Source organism: Mobula birostris, chromosome 23 (genome assembly GCF_030028105.1).
Source record: "Mobula birostris isolate sMobBir1 chromosome 23, sMobBir1.hap1, whole genome shotgun sequence".
Taxonomy (NCBI): Eukaryota; Metazoa; Chordata; class Chondrichthyes; order Myliobatiformes; family Myliobatidae; genus Mobula; species Mobula birostris.
The window spans coordinates 62,550,661-62,574,523 of record NC_092392.1 but is presented as its reverse complement, the minus strand read 5'-3'; the positions used below and the strand labels follow the sequence as shown (position 1 = coordinate 62,574,523).

At 42.7% G+C, this 23,863-nt stretch overlaps 1 protein-coding gene across 2 annotated transcripts in view; it reads right to left on the bottom strand.

Moving 5' to 3' along the window:
- Positions 1-1,802: 1,802 nt before the first annotated feature.
- nedd1 (NEDD1 gamma-tubulin ring complex targeting factor) overlaps positions 1,803-23,863 on the bottom strand; it is a 79,910-nt gene continuing 57,849 nt past the window's right edge. For both annotated transcript variants that reach the window (XM_072241254.1, XM_072241255.1), the window contains exons 14-16: positions 22,423-22,570; positions 17,213-17,279; positions 1,803-2,816 (exon numbers count right to left, since the gene is read on the bottom strand). In XM_072241254.1, the coding sequence (XP_072097355.1) occupies positions 2,712-2,816; positions 17,213-17,279; positions 22,423-22,570 (320 nt within the window). In that variant the 3' untranslated portion in view covers positions 1,803-2,711. The remainder of the gene's footprint in view (positions 2,817-17,212; positions 17,280-22,422; positions 22,571-23,863) is intronic.

Below are 23,863 nucleotides of genomic sequence, written 5' to 3'. Positions count from 1 at the left end.
TGTTGAAGATATCCCTGATCACCACCAAGATCAAGACCAAAATTATTTTTTTAGAATGTACAACACTGGCAACCTTCACTTACTGGGCATCAGTGAAAGCAGATGGACAGGGTCTGACTGACTAAAGATAGTACTGGTGAAACCGTTTTATACTCAGGAAGGGAAGATGGTCAGCATCATGATGGTGTTGCTGTCATTTTGAAGAAAAGCATTGAAAAGTGCTTGGAGTGGAAACCAATCAATAGTTGGCTGTTGAGAGTCACACTGAAAGTGAAGCAAGTGAACATAACCATGATCCAGTGCTGTACTCCAACTAACGATAGTGACATTGAAGAAAAGGAAGCCTTCTACAAACAGTTGCAATCCAAGGAAGAGTTAATATCATGCCATGATAATAATGGGAGATCTGAATGCCAAAGTGGGAAATAGCTTGCACTTCACTAGGGTCATGGGCACACAAATATGTGGAACAATGTATAACACTGGTGAAAGATTGGTAGGATTCTGTGCCATGAACAATCTGGTCACAGGAGGGACCTTCTTTCCACACCATGAAATCCACAAACTGACATGGTGCTTACCCAGAGGACATGACAAGAACCAGATTGACCACGTAATGATCAATGGCACGTGGTGATGATCCTTCCAGGATGTAAAAGTGAAGGGAGGAGCAGATACAGGAAGTGATCACCACCTTGTTGTAGCAGTGCTGAAACTCAAGCTGAGAAGCACTGGGAGCAGAACACGTACAAATATGTTTTGATGTTCAAAAGCTCAAGGACACCAGTGTGAGATCTGCCTTCACCATTCAGCTTTGAACAGATTCCAGGTTTTGCAAGACCTTGACAAGGATGTGTCAGTAGACAGGATTGACACAATGTGGAAACAGAATGCCTCAGTCTTTAAGGAGAGCAGCAAAGCTTGTCTAGGATACAGACCCAGAAAGAAGAACAAAGAATGGATACAGCAGGAAACATGAATCTCCAGAGATTCACGAGACGGTCCAGAGGAAATTCACAAGGATGATTCCAGGAGTGAAAGGGTCAATGTGTGAGTAGTGTTTGATAGTTCTGGGCCTGTGCTCAGTGAAGTTTAGAAAAGAATGGGGGTCCTCATTCATAGAACAATAGAATATTGAAAGGCCTAGTTAGTGGATGTGGAGAGGATGTTTCCTATAGTGGATGAGTATAGGACCAGAGGGTACATTGTCCGAATAGAGGGACATCCATTTAGAAAAGAGTTGAGAAGGAATTTCTTTAGCCAGAGGGTGGTGAATCTGTGGAAATATTGCCACCAACAGCTGTGGAGGCAAATTCATTGAGTATATTTAAGTGGAGGTTGATGGGTTCTTGATTACTAAGTGTGTCAAAGGTTTCAGGGAGAAGACAGGAGAATGAGGTTGTGAGGGATAGTATATCAGCTATCATGGAATGGCAGAGGAGACTTAAGGGCAGAATAGCCAGTTTGTGCTCCTATATTTTCTAGTCATACGGCATTTCTGAGCACACAGCTACTAGTAAAGTTTTAATCCTGTGTAAAATCTTTCCTAAACCATTGAAGGTCAAGCACTTGTCTTCCAATACCTGAAAAGTATAAAAGGCTTTGGAATTAATTGGACTTTGAGTTATTAAAATATTCAAATCCCAAATAACAACCTACAGTATCTGTTACATTACTATTAAATCCAATATTTTTAGTTGAAGTGTTTTAATTTATAGAACTACTATATTGGTTTTCTTTGCTACAATGAGAAGTGCTTTGCTTTTAAGTCCTATATTAAGCACAAAATGCTTACCAATATATTTATTGCAACATCACATTTAATATAGTATATTTTCCATCAAAAATATACTGCAATTTAATTGTTAATTCAAAAACAGAATCCATACGAAATTCTTTACAAAATAGTGTAAGTCGATCAATATTAACAATGGCAATTCTACACAACTGCTGAACATCAGGTCAGTCAACAAAAGTGTCAGAATTACTGTCTTATTGGTTGTGTAACCTGGCTATTCCACAAATCTGAAAAAGGCACTTTATAGACTATCCTTTCAGTAATAATGCAACTTGTTAAAATATTTAGATTCACTTCTCCAATATTTAAAATACTGCTTGCACCAGAAACAGAGAAAATACTAGCTATTGTCTTTAAGTAGCTGATGTAAAAAAAATTAAAGGTACCTACAACAAGCAATCGACGACTTAAAAATATGAACAAGTATGGTCATTGTAGGCAAACCAATCATTTGTACAAAATAACAGAAGGTAGAAAATGCCAAGTTATAAAACAATCATTCACTTATTGCTTTTGCTTTGAGTAAAATCTGTGTTAGGATCTGGACATATTTAATCAAATCTTCAATCTGATGCTCATTTTGTATTTCAATACACCTTTTTTGTACAATTCTATTATGGAGAAGTCCTGATTGTAGCACACTTCTTGGAAGATTAGTTGCAACACATCAGAATTCAACTGTTTTAGCCTCTTGAGGGACCTTTAATACCTTTATTCCATCCACTTAGACAAACATTTCTGGCTCATTTTACATCAAAAAGGGCCAAATACTCAGATTATTGGTCTTCTTTATGGAGCATCTATATATTAAATAACAAGAGGATGACATCAGCCTCCATCTCTGCTTGCCTTAAGGAAGTTATTGCTTTTTCTCAGTGCGAAATAGTTTTAGTCAGCATTCAATGTTCTTCTATTAAAATGTAGCTCGTAGTCTCTTGTTTTCTTCTCGCAGCCTCTCATTTTCTGCCACCAGAGCTTCGTTAATTGAGTATCTTTCAAATAAGGCATGGATTTCATTCTGAAAGGAGAATGCAATATTTGAGTCTTTAACAAGTCTGCACAAATGGTTCAAACAAATCCAATACAAACTAAACCAAACTTAAATGCACAAAACTAAGGATTATCATTTACAATAATAGCATTGTCCTTTACATTTCCCTCAATAACTTTTCTCAATTTCATTTTAAGGCCTTTCCAACTATGGCTGGTCCAGTCTGGTTACCATTCAATAGTAAATGGCATGAGACATTGAAACAGAATTAGGCCATTCAACCCATCAATTTTGTTCTAGTATACAGCAAGTCATCAAATGTCAAACTCTGCCTTGAAGATTGTGAATGCCCAACTTTGAACAATGTTGTGCCATCTCATCTTGACTGACAGCCAGCAAACAGCAATGTCCCCAGTTTTCTGTAGGCAGGATATACATGGATTTTAAAAACAAATATTTTGCTGTGTAGCATCATTGCTATACTGAAATCTGCAGGCAAGATGCGACGAGCCAGCAGTATAAGCCTTCAGCGTTACACTGGGTACAGTTTGGACAGTTCACTCACTTGTCTGAGTGCTACTAGTACGATGTAATCCAGAACTACCTGTCGCATGGTCGGCGACTAAACCAGCTCCCCCACCAGGCTTGCCTGGTGAGGAGGGTGGCTAGACACCCTGCAGGACGAAAAACAAGACCTGTCAAAGGGCAGATGAACCCTCTTGTAGGGTCAACGGCCATCTAGCAAGCACGTGCTGTGAAGCGCAGAAGGGGCATCCCTTGCATCGAAGCTTAGTCTAGCTATTCACTGCAACAGAACATCTCACAGCCGTCTTCGACCCCACCATGCCGCTGGATCCAGGAGGGGATGTCGAGAGGGTGGGTCTGGACCTGTGCAACCCCCTACTCACCTAAAATCCATTCACGCACACGCTGTTCCTTTCTGAGGAGTGGGGTATAAACCCCATTAACTGACTGAAAGGAACCATGATCATCCTATAGGATGGATAGCCAGAGAGTCAGACAGTTCGGATTAACAGGGTCTACTGGATCTGGACATCACAGAATGGATGGAATTGGTTGACGGCTGGCTTCTTTTTGTGACTCAAGACATATGGAGGAATCACACTGAGTGCAAGGATGTAATAATCTGCGACAAAGTCACTGCTGATAATGTTGGTGCTGTTAAATCTTGAACAACCTCAAACATCCTTTGAAATGCACAGTGAATATAGGAATAGAGTGAGGTAGAGGATAAATGCGTGGCTGAGGGATTGGAGCAGGGGGCAGGGATTCAGATTTCTGGATCTTTGGGACCGCTTTTGGGGCAGCAGTGACCTGTACAAAAAGGACGAGTTGCACTTGAATCCCAAAGGGACCAATATCCGAACAGGGAGGTTTGCTAAGGCTATTGCGGAGAATTTAAACTAGGATTGCTGGGGGGTGGGAACCAAATTATAGAGATGAAGGAAGAAGCAGTTGGCTCACAAATAGAGAAAGCTTGGAGACTGAGCGCATCCCTTCTCGATCACCTGCTTATCCTCCCTCTTGCACTGACTGATGGTTTGAGATGTGCCTATTTTAATGCAAGGAGTATTATGAACAAAGCGGATGAGCTTAGAGCGTGGATCAATACTTGGAGCTATGATGTTGTGGCCATTACAGAGGCTTGGATGGCTCAGGGGCAGGAATGGTTATTTCAAGTACAGGTTTCCCCCACCATCCGAAGGTAGAACATTCCTATGAAACGGTTCATAAGCCGGAACGTCGTAAAGCGAAGAAGCAATTACCATTAATTTATATGGGAAAAAATTTGTGAGCGTTCGCAGACCCAAAAATAACCTACCAAATCATGCCAAATAACACATAAAACCTAAAATAACAGTAACATATAGTAAAAGCAGGAATGATATGATGAATACACAGCCTACATAAAGTAGAAATACTTCTCCACAATCATTGCCGCACTGTTCTCCGTAGCGGAAATCTCACGCAAGCGCTCGCGGCAAAAACATGGCGCAAGCGCCATCAGGAAAAACACGGCGCAAGCGCTCTCCAGTAACCTTTAAGCTACGAAGCTGCCAAATCATACCAAATAACATGTAAAAATACACAGCTGATATAAAGTAGAAACACTTACCGGAATTGGGACAGCACCGAGCACACTGATGGTGTGTTAGGCTGAATTGTCGGAGGTTGGGGTGGTGCAGTAGTCCCCACCCTCCGGGCAGCAAACCGATACAGATCTGCAGAGAATGCAGCTATACAGCGGTGCCCGGGATGCACCCAGCATATCTTTAAGAAAAAAAAAGCCCAAACAAACAAGCTAATTAATTAGGTGCCGCCCGGCAAGTAAATGTCGGCCCAGATCAGAGGCGACACAATCGGCAATCGCCTCTGATCTGGGCTGACATTTACGTGCTGGGCGGCACCTAATTAATTAGCTTGTTTATTTTGGCTTTTTCTTAAAGATGTGCTGGGTGCATCCCAGCTACCGCTGCATTCTCCACAGATCGGTATCTGTCTGCGGCCTAGGGGTTGGGGTGGTGGGACACTGGGGTGTCATCTCGTCGTCTGTTTCCATGAGGGTAGGCAGGTCATCTTCTCCTATGACTGCCCGCCTCGATGTCGAAGGTCCAGGTTCGTCGTCTGCTGTGGCTGATGTGGAAAGCTTGCTTGACTGCTGAGCCTTGCGCATTTTTCTATCATACAGTTCTTTGTAAGCACTCAAACCATCCTGCAAATATGCTCTAAACCGACATACCCTTTCAAAATTAAAGTTGCACTTCATCATTACAATGAAAATCTCACGCAGTTGCTTCACGTTCAGTTCCTGGGTGACTTCACTTTCGGTCCGTTCGCTACTGCATTCCGTTTTGATTGTTATCCTTTCCCCTTCCAATTGCATCAGCTTTTCATCTATCAGTTCTTGGTCATGGGATCCAAAACCTCTTCAACATCATCTTCGTCAACTCCCACAAGCCAAACTCACTTTGTCCTTGCTTCGTTCACCACAATTGAAATGCTTAATTATGTCTAGTTTTATGCTAAGTGTAACACCCTTATGAGCTCTTTTAGGCTTTTCCGATACCTTAGAACTCATCTTGCTAACGGCTGCTCACAGGCACGTGTTTAAGCAATGCCAGCTAGAATGCAATTCTAAATCCGGCGGAGGAGCGGCTGCTCGGGGCGCGCGGCGCACTGCCTTTTATCGCGCACTGATTTTTTTTTGTGCACTGCCTTTTTTCGTAACAGCGAAAACAGGTAACTAATGTAGGTCTTTCGTAATAGTGAGGTTTCGTAAAGCGAATGTTCGAAAAGCGGGAGACACCTGTACCAGGCTTGAGATAGTTTCAGAAAGGATTGGGGGGGGGGGGGGCAAAAGAGGTGGGGGCGTGGTACTTTTTTGGCTCATCATAACAAAACTTTCAATTTCCAGGTACATTTACATTTCTTCCCCTCACAGATATCAGCTATCAGAACACTTCCATCAAAGTATAGACATCACCACCACATCCTATACAAAAGCCCTTATTAGTACAGCAGAAAGGTTTACATCAACATATTGTAGAAAAGGTTGCCATGTTTTATGAAAACTATTTGTTTTTGAGTGTAGCAAAGGAATGTATTCTATGATTAATTTACACCAACCAGAAAGTCCAGGGGCGTTATCGGATATCGAACAAAGTAAAATGTTCTTCCTCGCACAAAAAGTCAGGATATTAAGAAGTTTTTTTCTGATGTGCATTAATAATAATAATTGGGTTGGCCTACGAGAAAAGGCACTAGGTCCAGTTCAAGCTCCATCTTCAGAATCTTTTCTATTTCACCCAAAATATCACTCCAGTATGCCTGAAGTTTGGGACAAGTCAAAAAACAATGGGTGAGAGTTTCAGTATTTCCTTTACATTTAGAACACATTGGAAAAACCCCCATCTTAAATTTCGAGACACAATCTGGAATCAGATGGGCTCTATGCAGAATTTTGAGTTGCAATGCTTTAGTTCTATTACAAACTGAAATTTTCTTTGCATTATCATAGATGTCTTTCCATGTTTCAGCTGTAATTTCTACTCCCAGCTCTCCCTCCCAGACCCTTCCCAGCTGCTCAGCCTCTCCACATTGTAAAAAGTACTGATGGAGATTTCACCCTTAGAACAAAACACACATCAGTTAACAATGATGTTTTTTTCTGTATATAATCTCTTAACTGAAAGAAACGAAAAAGATCCTTGCTGGGTTTGTTGAATTTCTGTATTATTTGACTAAAAGACATCATCATTCCATCATCAAACAAATTTCCTAGATGGAAAATACCCTTAGAAATCCAAAGTTTAAATCCAGGATCCAGGCTGAAAATCTGTACGGCCGGTTATTGGAGTGAAGGGTGATATTTTCGCTGCGTTGCCCTCAATTTGTCGCACCACCCTCCAAGCCCTGATTGTGTTAATTATTACTGGATTGTGACAATATTCCTTAACTAGTTTCATCTTATTGAGGAAAAGCAAATTAATAAGAGGGCATTTTGTTTGTGAGGCTTCAATGTCCAGCCAAATTGAGGAGGGATCCCTGCAAACCCAGTCAACCACATAAGATAAAAAGGAACTTAACTGGGAAGCTGTAACTTCGACATTTTAATACTTTTAGACTTTTTTTGTTCCAAATGAAAGAACCAAACTAGCCATTTTTTAATTATATATATATTTTTTAAATTAAAGTGTTTGTTAGGTGAAAATGACTGGAATCATTCGTATTGGGCAGAGCAGACGAGGAAGTATATTCATTTTCAGCAAGGATATTCTGCCAAGCCAAGAAATGGGAAGAGTGCTTCATCGCTCAAGACCCTGTTTGATTTTGTCAAATAAATGTGTAAAGTTAGCTTTGAACAATTGATCAAACGTAGGTGTGATGAATAAGCAAAACCTGTCTGTGACCATTTAAACACCCTGAGTGTCAAGTATCTGCTGCAGATTCACCAGAGGCATAGCCTCTGATTTAGTAAAGTTGATTTTATAACCTGAAAAGGCGCTAAATCAATTGACGCATTGTATAAGGTGGTACACTGACATAGCAGGGTTTGATAAAAAAAAATTAGAACATCATCTGCATACAATGTAATTTTATGTGACTTTAGTCCTATGTCTGAAGCAGATATTCTGCCAATGGCTCGATCACTATTGTGAAAAGTAGTGGTGATAAAGGGCAGTCCCTCTGGGGACAATACTAAAATTATCTGACCTAATACCATTAGTAAGAATCGCAGCCAGAGGATCATTGTAAAGGACCTTCACCCACTTAATAAAATAATTGCCCAAACCAGATCATTCTAAAGTGAAAAAAGGTACAGCCATTCAACACGATCAAAGGCCTTTTTCTGCATGCAAGGAAACCACCAAGCCGTCCGCTGCCTGTTGCTGACATAATGCAAAGAGTATTATGAACAAAGCGGATAAGCTTAGAGAGTGGATCAGTATTTGGAGCTATGATGTTGTGGCCATTGCAGAGACTTGGATGGCTCAGGGGCAGGAATGGTTACTTCGAGAACCAGGCTTCAGATGTTTCAGGAAGGACAGGGAGGGAGGCAAAAGAGGTGGGGGCGTGGCACTGTTGATCGGAGATAAAGTCACGGCCATAGAAAAGGAGGCAGACATGGTCTACAGAGTCTCTGTCGGTGGAAATTAGGAACAGGAAGGGGTCTACTGGGTGCTTTTTTTTTAATATACAGACCACCCAATAGTAACAGGGACACTGAGGAACAGATAGGGAGACAGATTCTGCAAAGGCGAGAGAAGAGATTGCTGAGCCTCTGGCTAGGATCCTTATGTCCTCATTGTCCACGGGAATGGTACCGGAGGATTGGAGGGAGGCGAATGTTGTCCCCTTGTTCAAAAAAGGTAGTAAGGGTAGTCCAGGTAATTATAGACCAGTGAGCCTTACGTCTGTGGTGGGAAAGCTGTTGGAAAAGATTCTTAGAGATAGGATCTATAGACATTTAGAGAATCATGGTCTGATCAGGGACAGTCAGCATGGCTTTGTGAAGGGCAGATCGTGTCTAACTAGCCTGATAGAGTTCTTTGAGGTGGTGACCAGGCATATAGATGAGGGTAGTGCAGTGGATGTGATCTATATGGATTTTAGTAAGGCATTTGACAGGGTTCCACACAGTAGGCTTATTCAGAAAGTTAGAAGGCATGGGATCCAGGGAAGTTTGGCCAGGTGGATTCAGAATTGGCTTGCCTGCAGAAGGCAGAGGGTGGTGGTGGAGGGAGTATATTCAGATTGGAGGATTGTGACTAGTGGTGTCCCACAAGGGTCTGTTCTGGGACCTCTATTTTTTGTGATTTTTATTAACGACCTGGATGTGGGGTTGAAGGGTGGGTTGGCAAGTTTGCAGACGACACAAAGGTTGGTGGTGTTGTAGATAGTGTAGAGGATTGTCAAAGATTGCAGAGAGACATCGATAGGATGCAGAAGTGGGCTGAGAAGTGGCAGATGGAGTTCAACCTGGAGAAGTGTGAGGTGGTACACTTTGGAAGGACAAACTCCAAGGCAGAGTACAAAGTAAATGGCAGGATACTTGGTAGTGTGGAGGAGCAGAGGGATCTCGGGGTACATGTCCACAGATCCCTGAAAGTTGCCTCACAGGTGGATAGGGTAGTTAAGAAAGCTTATGGGGTGTTAGCTTTCATAAGTCGAGGGATAGAGTTTAAGAGTCGCGATGTAATGATGCAGCTCTATAAAACCCTGGTTAGGCCACACTTGGAGTACTGTGTCCAGTTCTGGTCACCTCACTATAGGAAGGATGAGGAAGCATTGGAAAGGGTACAGAGGAGATTTACCAGGATGCTGCCTAGTTTAGAAAGTATGCATTATGATCAGAGATTAAGGGAGCTAGGGCTTTACTCTCTGGAGAGGAGGAGGATGAGAGGAGACATGATAGAGGTGTACAAGATAATAAGAGGAATAGATAGAGTGGATAGCCAGCACCTCTTCCCCAGGGCACCATTGTTCAATACAAGAGGACATGGCTTTAAGGTAAGGGGTGGGAAGTTCAAGGGCGATATTAGAGGAAGGTTTTTTTACTCAGAGTGGTTGGTGTATGGAATGCACTGCCTGAGTCAGTGGTGGAGGCAGATACACTAGTGAAGTTTAAGAGACTACTAGACAGGTATATGGAGGAATTTAAGGTGGGGGCTTATATGGGAGGCAGGGTTTGAGGGTCGGCACAACATTGTGGGCCGAAGGGCCTGGAATGTGCTGTACTGTTCTATGTTCTAAAGGTGTAATAATAACAGGGGTGTCGTGGTGGGAGATTTTAATTTCCCAAATATCGATTTGTATGTCCTAGATTCAGGGGTTTAGATGAGGTGGAGTTTGTTAGGTGTGTTCAGGAAGGTTTCTTGACACAATATGTAGATAAGCCTACAAGAGGAGAGGCTGTACTTGATCTGGTATTGGGAAATGAACCTGGTCAGGTGTCAGATCTCTCACTGGGAAAGCATTTTGGAGATAGTGATCACAACTGTCTCCTTTACCATAGCATTGGAGAGGGATAGGAACAGACAATTGGGAAAGCGTTTAATTGGAGTAAGGGGAAATATGAGGCTATCAGGCAGGAACTTGGAAGCATAAATTGGAAGCAGATGTTCTCAAGGAAATGTATGGAATGGCAAATGTTCACAGAGAAAATTTGCATGGAGTTCTGCATAGGTACGTTCCAATGAGACAGGGAAAGGATGGTAGGGTACAGGAACCCTGGTGTACAAAGGCTGTTCTAAATCTAGTCAAGAGAAGAAGAGCTTACAAAAGGTTCAAAAAGCTAGATAATGATAGAGAGCTAGAAGATAAGGCTAGCAGGAAGGAGCTAAAGAAAGAACTTAGGAGAGACAGAAGGGGCCATGAGAAGGCTTGGCAGATAGGGTTAAGGAAAACCCCAAGGCATTCTACAAGTATGTGAAGAGCAAGAGGATAAGGCGTGAGAGAATAGGACCAATCAAGCGTGATAGTGGAAAAATGTGTATGGAACCAGAGGAGATAGCAGAGATACTTAATGAGAACTTTGCTTCAGTATTCACTACGGAAAAGGATCTTGGCAATTGTAGGGATGACTTACAGTGGACTGAAAAGTTTGAGCATGTAGATATTAAGAGGATGTGCAGGAGCTTTTGGAAAGCATAAAGTTGGATAAGTTACCGGGACCAGATGAGATGTAACCCAGGCTACTGTGGGAGGTGAAGGAAGAGAATGCTGAGCCTCTGGTGATGTTCTTTGCATCATCAATGGGGATGAAAGAGGTTCCGGAGGATTGGAAGGTTGCGGTTGTTGTTCCACTATTCAAGAAAGGGAGCAGAGACAGTCCAGGAAATTATAAACCAGTGAGTCTTACTTCAGTGGTTGGTAAGTTGATGGAAAAGATCCTGAGAGGCAGGATTTATGAACATTTGGAGAGGCATAATATAATTTAGGAATAGTCAGCATGGCTTTGTCAAAGACAGGTCGTGCCTCATGAGCCTGACTGAATTTTTTGAGGATGTGACTAAACACATTGATGAAGGTAGAGCAGTAGATGTAGTGTATATGGATTTCAGCAAGGTATTTGATAAGGTACCCCATGCCAGGCTAATTGAGAAAGTAAGGAGGCATGGGATCCAAGGGAACATTGCTTTCTGGATCCGGAATTGGCTTACCCATGGAAGGAGGACAGGTAGACATGTCATATTCTGTATGGAGGTCTGTCACCAGTGGTGTGCCTCAGAGATCTGTTCTGGGACCCCTACTCTTCGTGATTTTTATAAATGACCTGGATGAAGTGGGGGGGTGGGTTAGTAAATTTGCTGATGACACAAAGTTGGAGGTGTTGTAGATAGTGTGGAGGGCTTTCAGAGGTTACAGCGGGACATTGATAGGATGCAAAAATGGGCTGAGAAGTGGCAGATGGAGTTCAACCCAGGTAAGTGTGAGGTGGTTCATTTGGGTAGGTCAAATATGATGACAGAATATAATACTAATGGTAAGACTCTTGGCAGTGTGGAGGATCAGAGGGATCTTGAGGTCCGATTCCATAGGACACTCAAGGCTGCTGCTCAGGTTGACTCTGGTTAAGAAAGCATACAATGTATTGGCCTTCATCAATCGTGGAATTGAATTTAGGAGCCGAGAGGTAATGTTGCAGCTACACAGGACCCTGGTCAAACCCCACTTGGAGTACTGTGCTCAGTTCTGGTCGCCTCACTGTAGGAAGGATGTGGAAACCACAGGAAGGGTGGAGATTTACAAGGATGTTACCTGGATTGGGGAGCATGCCTTATGAGAATAGGTTGAGTGAACTCAGGCCTTTTTTCCTTGGAGCAACAGAGGTGAGAGGTGAGAGGTGAGAGGTGACCGGTGACCGATAGAGGTGTATAAGATGATGACAGGCATTGATCGTGTGGATAGTCAGAGGCTTTTTCCCAGGGCTGAAATGGCTAACACAAGAGGGCACAGTTTTAAGGTGCTTGTAAGTAGGTACAGAGGAGATATCACGGGCAAGTTTTGTTTTGTTTTTTAAAAAAAAATGCAGAGTGGCGAGTGCGTGGAATGGGTTGTTGGCTACGGTGGTTGAGGCGGATATGATAGGGTCTTTTGAGAGACTCCTGGACAGGTATATGGAGCTCAGCAAAAATAGAGGGCTATGGGTAACCCTAGGTAATTTCTCAGGTAAGGACATGTTCGGCACAGCTTTGTGCACCAAAGGGCCTGTATTGTGCTGTAGGTTTTCTACATTTCTATATCTAGGAAGTAACAAAGGAGTCCATTGCTACAGCTGCCTTTCACCAATATGTTTTGGAATTAGCTCTCAGTTCCCAAGTTAGATCCTGTGCCATATCAGAGCTAAGCTGAGCCTTCTTGTCCTGCAGATTAGGAAGGGTTTTGCTTTGGCTTTGAAATCTTAATTATTTACAAGTATTCTGGTACTAATTTATTGAAAATTTTGGAACATTAAGTAATTCAATTTTAATTATTTTTAAAATGGCACTGCATGCCCAGCAGCTGCTTATTTTGATTTGTCAAAGAATTGTACCAGTCTGTTACAGCCTTTGTCCATGCAGTCATCCAACAGTTTGAACCTCCTGCATCTGTGTGAACAAGAGTAGAGACTGTAGGGAGGAGGAGATTCGATCATACTTCCATAGTCCAGGGGGCCATATGGGACTGGGTGTTGGACTGATTGGAAATGGAATACAATAGTCTTATGGCACCATAAAGATGATAGATAAATAGTAGTGGATATGCACGCAAGGTGAGGGCATTTTTAAAATATAGAAACAGCATGATGAGCACCTAGAATGTGGTGCCAGGGCGCAGTGGAAGCAGATACAATAAAGGCATTTGGAGGCTCTCAGTCTAGATAAATGTGCAGAGAATGCAGGAATATGGATTTAAGTCAACAGAAGGGATTAGCATAGTTAAACATTTAATTATTTGTTTTGCTTGGCACAACACTGTGGACCAAAGGAATTGTGTTGTACTACTCCATGTAGATGCTATTCTCTGTAGCAGGAAGCCTGAATCCCACAAGATGTGCTGGGTGCTCAGGATGAAGGTAGTCATTTTGATCCACGGACAAACTTGGAGTGGAGGGGAAAGATGAATGGATTGCCGTGAAGCAAGATTTAACAGGTTATGTTTTTAAAAAGGATGGAGGTCATCTTATTTGAGACAAGAATCTGAGGGGCATAATAAGGTAGGTGCTCTGCCTGTGTAGGAATATGGCACAGGAGACCTCAGACAAAGTCAGGAATCAAAAGGTTGAGCGTGGTGGGACTAATATTCTGAGTTGCGCATATTTCAATAGTAATAGTATTGTAGAAAAAGCAGATGAGCTCAGGGCATGGATCAACATCTGAATTATGATATTGTAGCCATTAGTGATACTTGGTTTCAGGAGGGGCAGGACTGGCAGCTCAATATTCTGGAGTTCCATTGTTTTAGAAATGATAGAGCGGAAGGGATTAAAGGGGGAGGAGTGGCATTACTAGTCAGGGAAAATGTCACAGCAGTGCTCAGTCAGGAGAGACTGGAGAACTTGTCTTGTGAGGGTTTATGGGTGGAACTGAGGAATAAGATATGACCATATTAAAGGGGCTACATTATAGAGCACACAACAGTTCGTAGAATTTAGAGGAACAAATTTGTACAAAGGTTACAGACTGTTGCAAGAAACAAGGCAATTTTAGCTTGCCACAGATTGACTGGGACTCCTATACAGTAAAAGGACTAGTTATCAAATGTGTTCAGAAAAAGTTTCCTTAATCAGTACATAGAAGTCCCAACAAGGGAGTGTGCAAATTCACGATCTGCTATTAGGGAAAGAGACAGTGCAGGTGACAGAAGTTTACACAGGGGAACTCTTCACATCTAGAGATCATAATGCCATTAGTTTCAAGATAATTAGGAAAAGGATACATCTGGTTCTTGGGTTGGGATCTAAAAATGGAGAAAAAACAAACAATTTTTATGGCATCAGAAAGAATCTGGCAAGTATGGATTGGGACAGGCTGTTTTCTGGCAAAGGAGTACTTGGCAAGTGGGAGGCCTTCAAAAGTGAAATTTTGGGAGTACAAAGCTTGTACAAGTCTGTCAGAATAAAGACAAGGATAACAGGTTTGGTGAATCTTGGTTTGAGAAATACTGATGCCCTGCTTAAGAAAAGGAATAGCATAGCAAGCATAGGCAGGCAGGAACAAGTAAGGTACTTGAGAATATGAAATGCAAGAGAACACAAAGAAATCAGGAGGGCTAAGAGGCATGAGGTTGCTCTAGCAAACAAGGTGAAGGAGAATCCCAAGAGCTTCTACAAATATGTTAAGAGAAAAAGGATTGCCAAGGACAAAACTGGTCCTCTGAAAGATCAGAATGGTAATCTATGTGTGGAGCCAAACAAGATGGGGGAGATCTTAAAAGGCTTTTTTCGCATCTGTATTTACTCGGGAGATGGGCACAGTTTACAGAAGTGAGGCAAAGCAACAGTGAGGTCATGACTCTATACAGATTACAGAGATGTTTGCTATCTTGAGGCAAGTTAAGGTGGACAAACCCCCCAGGGCCTGACAAGGTGTTCCCTTGGATCCTGTGAGAGGGAAGTGCAGAGATTGCAGGGGCCCTAACAAGATATTTAAGTCATCCTTAGCGACAGGTACCAGAGAATTGGAGGCTAGCTAATGCTGTTCTTTTTTCTTTTTAAAAAAAAGAAAGGCCTGAAGAAAAACCAGGAGATAATAGGCCAATGTGCCTAACATCAATAGTGGGGAAGTTATTGAAAGGTATTCTAAGGGCCCGAATACATGAGCATTTGGATAGACAGGAACTGATTAAAGATAGTCAGCATGGCTTTGTGCCTGGTAGGTCATGCCTAACCAATCTTAGGGAGTTTTTCGAGGAAGTTGCCAGGAAAGCTGATAAAGGAAAGGCACTGGATGTTGTCTACATGGACTTTATTTAGCAAGGCATTTGACAAGGTCCTGCATGTGAGATCGGGTTTTGAAGGTTCAGTCACTCAGTATTCAAGATGAAAAGTAAATTGGATTTGACAATGGCTTTGATACAGGTACCAGAGAGTGGCAATAGATGGTCGCCTTTGACTGGAGGCCTGTGACTATTGGAGTGTCGCAGGGATCAGTGCTGAATCCTATGTTGTTTGACATCTATATCAATGATCTTGATAATAATGTGGTTAACTGGATCAGCAAATTTCCAGATGACAGCATGAGTAGGGGTGTAGTGGACTGCAAGGAAAACTATCAAAGCTTGCTGCTAGATTTGGACCAGCTGGAAAAAAGGGCTGAAAAATGGCAGATGGAATTTAACGCAGACAAGTGTGGACTTTGGGAAGGCCAGCCAGGGTAGGTCTTACAGTGAGCAGTAGGGTACCTACAAAGGAATCTGGGAATACAGGTCCATAATTCATTGAAAGTGGTGTCACAGGTAGATAAGGTCATAAAGAAAGCTTTTGGCATTGTATGAATGCTATCTATGAATGCTAATGAATACAAGAGTTGGGATGTTGTGTCGATACCCATGAGACTTAATTTAGAGCAGCGTGCGCAGTTCTGGTCACCTACTTACAGTAAAGGTGTAAACATGATTGAAAGAGTACAGAGAAAATTTATGAGGGTGTTGCTGGGACTGTAGAACCTGAGCTACAGGGAAAGATAGAATAGGTTAGAACATTATTCTCTAGAACATAGAATATTGAGGAGAGATTTGACAGAGGTATACGAAATTAGCGAGGTATAGGCAGGGTAAACGCCAGCATACCTTTTCCACTGAGGTTGGGTGAGACTACATCTAGAGATCATAGGTTAAGGGTGAAAGTGAAATGTTTAAGGGAAACTTCTTCACTCAGAGGGTGGTAAGAGTGTGGAACGAGATGCCACCATAAGTGGCTGATACAATTTCAACTTCAATGTCTAAGAGAAATTTGGATAGGCACATGGAGGGGAGCAGTATTGTGGGCTATGGTCCTGGTCAGGTCAATAGGACCAGGCATTTTAAATGGTTCAGTGTGGACTAGATGGGACAAAGGTCCTGCTTCTGTGCTGTAGTTTTCTATTACCATGAGATAGTCTTGTCTCACAGGGTCATTGATTCAAGTGGACTGTTCAAATGGGACCTGGTTAAGTATCAGAAAGAATTCGCTGAGCTCTGTGGATAAGGTGCCGACCAGAGCTGATAGTTACTGTGACAAGAGTCATTTATGGCCCTCACAAAAATGCTGGAAATACTCAGTTAAAAATGATGGGCACATCTTTCTGCTCTGCATTTCTTTCACTCATGCTTTTACTGTAACTGCTCCCAGTCACCCATTAACCAGATAACCTGTTGACAGATTATCCCCATGCAGTTTTATCCCACCAGGAATTTCACCCAGCTCCCACCTTCCCTGCAGCTTAAAACTTCTTTGTTCTTTCCTAGTTCTGATTAAAGGGTCATCTACCCAAGATGTTAATGGTTTTGCTTCCCACAGATCTGGCCTAAACTGCTGACTATTTCCAGCATTGTTTTTATCTTAGATTTCAAATATCTGCAGTTTGTTTTTATTTTTACCTGACAGATTGAGATTCAATTGTGACTGAAATTGTGTTTTTTTTTTGCTGTGTAGGGGAATCAAAAGTTCTGGGAAACTGAAGTGGAACCAAGACAAAAATCTTTCTGAATAACCGCTAACGATCAATGTCTGCCTCCTATTATACTTCCCCATACACCCTACACCCCACCCCAGATGACATACTTCAGCTGAAGCTTCAAACACCTTATTTTAAGATAGCATAAACAAGACACTTGCAGGAATCTTTTTGGAAAATAGTTACCCCCGGTTGTCTTTTGTTGATACTGTAGATATATTAACCGTGTAATAACATGCCCAAGACACAAAACATTTAAATTACCTGTTGGATTTGGAATTGCTTTATTATCTCTAGCTGCAGGTTCACAACATCTCGATGCCACGCATCTCTGAATGAATTGAGAAAGTTTAAAATTTCAGAGTCATAACTTGCATACAATGTGCCTATAACAATTGTACAATGGAACAGAAAATGGAGAATACATACAATTAGCAGTTCTTAATCAACTTTTCAAAACAAAATGTCAACTCTACACAGGTATCCAGTTAACTTGTTTTTGTCTTGCATGCTTGAAACAAGGCTTGCATTAAATCAACTGTCTTGATTTCAACACTCCTCTCTCCTCCTCCACCTGACCACTTCCAAATGCAACTCTTGCCCTCTACTCTCTCCACACCAGTCCCAACCTTACCATGAAACCAGCAAAGAGTGTGTTGTTGTTGTGTGGCACACTGATCTCTACATTGTGGGGCCAGGTGACAACTCTCAGATACCTACCCCTCGAGGAGGGCCCCGCTCCACACTGGCAGAAAACGGCCTCTGCTATCATCTCTGATCTCATCCACTCTGGAGAACTCCCAACCACTGCCAAACTTATAGCTCCCTTAACCCACACTGCTTGCTTCTACCTCCTATCCAAGATCTACAAACCAGACCGTCTGGGTAGGCCTATTGTCTTTGCCTGCTCCTGCCCTACTGAACTCATGTTCTCTTATCTCGATTCCATTCTACCCCACCCCACTTGGTTCAGTCCCTTCTCACCTATATCCGCGACACTTCTCATGCCCTTGATCCTCTCAGTCACTTTCAATTCCCTAGCCCTGACCACTTATCTTCACCCTGGATGTTCAATCCCAATACACTTCTATCCCCAGTCAGGAAGGCCTCAAAGCCTTCCACCTCTTGCCTGACAGAAGAACCAACCAATTCCCCTCTATCACCACCCTCTTCCTCCAGCTGGCAGAACTGTTCCTCACCCAGAACAACTTCTCCTTCAGCTCCTCCAACCAATTTCCCCCGGGATCAATAAAGTATGACTATGACTATCCATCTTTCTCCAAACTGAGAGGTAGCCATGGGCACTCGAATGGGCCCAAGTTATGCCCACCTCTATTGACTATGTAGAACAGTCTACGATCGAAGGTTATACTCCACCAAATCTTCCACTGCTACATTGGTGCTGCTTCATGCACCCATGCTGAGCTTGTCAATTTCATCAATTTTGCCTCCAACTTCCACCCTACCCTTAAATTCAGTTGGGCCATCTCTGACACTTTCCTCCCCTTTCTTGTTCTCTCCATCTCTGGAGACAAAGTGTCAACAAACATCTTTTATAAAACTACCGATTCCCATAGTTATCTGGACTACACTTTTTCCTACCCCATCTCCTGTTAAAATGCTATTCCTTTTTCTCAGTTTATTTGCCTCTGTCATATCTGTTCTCAGGATACGACTTTGCATTCCAGGACATCAGAGCTGTCTTCCCTCCACTGTTGATGCTGCCCTCACCCGCATCTCCTCCATTTCCCATGCAACTGCACTCTATCTTCCCACCGTTGTAATAGTGATATTGTCCTTGCCTATCACCCCATCAGCCTCTGCATCCAACACAATACCCTTCGCAAATTCTGCCATCTCCAAAAGGGACCCGAACACTAAACATACCTTTACCTCATCCCCTCTGCTTTCCACAAGGATCACTCTCTCTGTGATTCTCTTGTCCATTTGTCCCTCCCCACCAATCTCCCTCCAGGCACCAAACCCTGCAAGCGCTCAAGTGCAGCACCTGCCCATTCACCACCTTTATCTCCAATTCAGGGACCCAGTCCTAACAGGTGAGGCAACGCTTCACCCGTGAGTGGACTGGGGTCATCTATTGTATCCGGTGCTCCTGATGTGGCCTCCTCTGCATTGGTGAGACTCATCGTAAATTGGGGGACCGCTTCATCAAGCACCTCCCATCACAAGCAGGACTTCCCGGTGGCCAAACATTTTAATTCAGATTCCCATTTTGATGTGTCAATTCATGACCTCCTCTTGTGCCAACATGAGGCCATCCTCAGTGTGGAGGAGCAACAGCTTATATTCTGTCAGGGTAGCCTCCAACCTGATGGTATGAATATCAAGTTCTCCTTCCGGTGAACAAAATTCCCCTTCCTCTATTCCCCACTGACTTTTTACTTCTCACCTGCCCTTGGGTCTTCTCCTCCTTCCGTTTCTTTTTGGAGTAAAGGCAGAGGATGGCAGCAGTAATAGGGGACTCTATAGTTGGGGGTCAGATAGGTGATTCTGTGAGCGCGAAAAAGAAACACGTGGTAGCTTGGCTCCCAGGTGCCAGGGTTCATGATGTTTCTGACCACACCCACAATATCCTGAAAAGAGAGGGTGAGCAGCCAGAGGTCATGGTACATATTGGTACCAATGACATCGGCAGAAAAAGGGCGAAGCACCTGAAAGCAGAATACAGGGAGTTAGGAAGGAAGCTGAGAAGCAGGACCTCAAGGGTAGTAATCTCGGGACTGCTGCCAGTGCCACACGACAGCTAGTATAGGAATAAAATGAGTGGCAGATAAATGTGGGGCTGAGGGATTGGAGTGGGGGCAGGGATTCAGATTCAGATTTCTGGATCATTGAAACTCTTCTGGGGCAGGAGAGACCTGTACAAAAGGGACAGGTTGCACTTGAATCCAAGGGGAACTAATATCCTGGCAGGAAGGTTTGCTAATGCTATTGGAGGGTTTAAACTAGATTTGCAAGGGTGTGAACCTAAGTGAAGAGGCAGAGCAGGGGCAGTTAGCGCGCAAGTAGAGTCAACTTGCAAAGATGCATTTTGCCTGATGGTTTGAGATGTGTCAGGGAAATGGACAGCAGAAATGTGGCAAATGTTCAGAGAACATTTGCATGGCATTCCCCATAGGCATGTTCCATTCAGGCACAGAAAGGAAGGTAGGGTAAGAGAATCATGGTTCACAAAGGATGTGGAAAATCTAGTTAAGAGAAAAGAAAAGCTTACAAAAGGTTCAAGAAACTAGGTGCTGATAGAGTTCTAGAAAATTGCAAGGTTGCCAAGAAGGAGTTTAAGAATGAAATTAAGAGAGCTAGATGGGGCCATGAGAAGGCCTTGGCAAGCAGGATTAAGGAAAACCCCAAGGCATTCTACAAGTATATAAAGAGCAAAAGGATGAGCTGTGTGAGAATAGGACCAATCAGGTACAATAGTGGAAAAGTGTGCACGGAGATGGAGGAGGTAGCAGAGATACTAAATTAATACTTTGCCTCCATATTCACCAGGGAAAAGGACCTTGGCAATTGTGGGTACGATTTACAGTGGACTGAAACACTTGAGCATATAGACATTAAGAGGATATGCTGGAGCTTTTGAAAAGTATTAAGTTAGATAAGTCACTGGGACCAGATGAGATATCCCAGGCTACTGTAGGAAGTGAGGAAGGAGATTGCTGAGCCTCTGGCAATAATCTTTGCATCATCAATAAGGACAGAAAAAGTACCAGAGAATTGGAAGGTTGAAAATGTTGTTCCCTTGTTCAAGGGAGTAGAGATAACCAGGAAATTATAGACCAGTGAGACTTACTTCAGTGGTGGGCAAGTTGTTGGAAAGCTCCTGAGAGGCAGGATTTACGAGTACCCGGACAGACAATTTGATGAGGGACAGTCAGCATGGCTTTAAGGGCAGCTCGTGTCTTACAGGCCTGATTGAATTCTTTGAGAATGTAACAAAATACATTGATGAAGAAATAGCAGTGGATGTAGTATACATGGATTTCAGTAAGGCATTTGATAAGGTTCCTCATGTGAGGCTCATTCAGAAAGTAATAAGGCATGGGATCCAAGGAGACCTTGCTTTGTGGATTCAGACTTGGCTTGTCCACTGAAGGCAAAGGGTGGTTGGGTATGGTTTGTATTCTGCACAGAGGACAGTGACCAGTGACGTTCCACAGGGATATGTTCTGGGACCCCTTTATAAGTGACCTGGACGAAGGAGTAGAAGGATGGATAAGGAAATTTGATCATGATACAACATCAGCTTGGGGTGTTATGGATGGTCTGGAGGGCTGTCAGTTTACAGCAGGGCATTGATAGGATGCAGAACTGAGCTGAGAAGTGGCAGATGGACTTCAGCCCAGATAAGTGTGAAGTGGTTCATTTTGGTGGGTCAAATTTGAAGTCAAAATATAGTATTAATGGTAAGATTCTTGGCAGTGTGGACGATCAGAGAGATCTTGGGGTCCAGGTCCATAGGACACTCAAAAGCTGCTGCGCAGGTTTACAGTGTTGCAAACAAGGTTTTCAACAGGTACATTTAATGTCAGAAATGTATACAATATACATCCTGAAATACTGAAACATAGTGTGTTGGCATTCACCAACCGTGGAATTGAGGTAATGTTACAGTTATACAAGACCCTGGTCAGACCCACTTGGAGTACTGTGTTCAGTTCTGGTCAACTCACTACAAGAAGGATGTGGATACTATAGAAAGAGTGCAAAGGGCATTTACAAGGCTGTTGCCTGGATTGGAGAGTGCACCTTTGAGAATAGGTTGAATTAACTTGGCCTTTTCTCCCTGGAGCAAGGGGATGAGAGGTGACCTAATAGAGGTGTATATAATTATGAGAGACATTGATCATGTGGAGAATCAGAGGTTTTTCCCCAGGGCTGAAATGGCTAACATGAGGGAGCTTAGTCTTAAGGTGCTTGGAAATGGGTACTGAGGGGATGACAGGGGTAAGATTTTCCCACACAGAGTGGTGGGTGCATGGAATGAGCTGCCGGCAATGGTGGTGGAGGCAGATACAACAGGTCTTTTAAGAAACTCTTAGATGGGTACATGGAGCTTAGAAAAATAGAGGGCTATGCAGTAGGGAAATTCTAGGCAGTTTCTAGAGTAGGTTACATGGTCAGCACAACATTGTAGGCCAAAGGACCTGTAATGTGCAATAGATTTCTGTTCTATCAGATTCTTTGGTCCCCAGCCTTTGAATTTTCCCACCAACTTGGCTTCACCTATCACCTTCCAGCCAGCCTTTTCCCCCTCCCCCCACTGTTCAATTCAGGCATCTTCCCCTTCCCTCCCAGTCCTGAAGGGTCTCAACCTGAAATGTTGACTGCTTACTCTTTTCCATAGATTCTGCCTGACCTACTGAGTTCCTCCAATATTTGTGTGTGTCACTTTGAATTTCCAGCATTGTATTAAATCTTTCATTTTTAAAAAGATGATAAATATTCCTTACTTGTAATCTTCCAAGGTTTCGTGTATCATAGTCTTGATTAACTGAACTTGAGCAGATGTTAATTGCTGTCCAGTCCCTTCATTTCCAAGTGCATCCACAATTTTTTCAGACACGTTAGGAATTCCTGGGGCACGAGTCATTTTTACAGCTGTAAAAATGAGCACATTCATAACCACCAATCTGAACAGTGCACAGGTCTTAGCACTTGCAAGTGAAATATTAAAACTACAGCCCAACAGCCTTAATACTACATAGGTACAACTGGCTGATATTCCAATAATTTTGTTGTGAAAAATTAGTTTCATTGGCAGCTGGTCATCAATGTGGAAACTCGTCAATTGTCTCTCCACAAACATCTAAGGCAGGTCCAATCTGGCTAATTACTGCCCAGTATACACTCACCAAGAACAGCAGACATGATAACAAAACCACTGGTGAATTCTTCTGATTTGAAAATCTATTATTGACCCCTCATCACTGCCAAGCCTAATCCTTACACCAAGTTCCAGAGGCACTGCAGAAGGCAGTGGTTTATCAGTCTCTAAATGGTGATAAGCACGGGCAATAAATGTCCGTTTCATTAGCAATGCTCACATACCAGAAAAGGACTACAAAAGAATTGCCGGGTGATCTGCTATAACTACAACAAAACAATTCAATTCTCTAAAACTCAGTCTAAAAATTAACTTGTATGGTCTTAAAATGAGGACTGAATTGATAGCTAATTCGTAACCTTACTAAAATGTGGCAAATATAAAATCTTTGTGAATAATTGACAACACCAGAATGTCTGCAACATTAGTTCAGATTCACAAGTCCACTACATGCATAGAAACACTATTTTCAATGTTGTTTATAAATTTTCAGCTGGTCTAGCAGCAACTTTGCATGAGATGGCACAGGTATTCTTTTAAAACCAGTTATCCTGGTAATAATTAGATGCAGATGGAAATCAATGAAGCTCATGAGTAACCACAGTTAACAGAAGTACTGCTGAAGAAACTCAGCAGGTTAGGCAGCATCTGTGCAGGAAAATGGGCAGTCAACATTGTGTTGAGATACTGCCCCTCCACAAGATGCTGTCTGACCTGTTGAGTTCCTTCAGCAGCTAATTTTTATTTTACTCCAGAATTCAGCATCTGTAGTCTCATCTCTGGTAAATAAACACTACAGACTTCCAGCTGTGATAGCAGACCTCATTAGAAATGCCACAACCCAAGAGTCAGTTCCACCACATTTAAAACACTTATTTTATTGATAGACCATAGTCTGAGTTGTGGAAGGTAGTTTCATCTGTTTGAGAATATCAAATACAGTAAAACCCTGTTTAACTATTTTGTAGGTAGCAAGGACCCTGTGAGCCAGATGCTGAAAACATCAGAAGTTCTGAAAAACCATACAGCAAATTATTGGAGTTTTACTCTGAAGTAATTTCATGTGA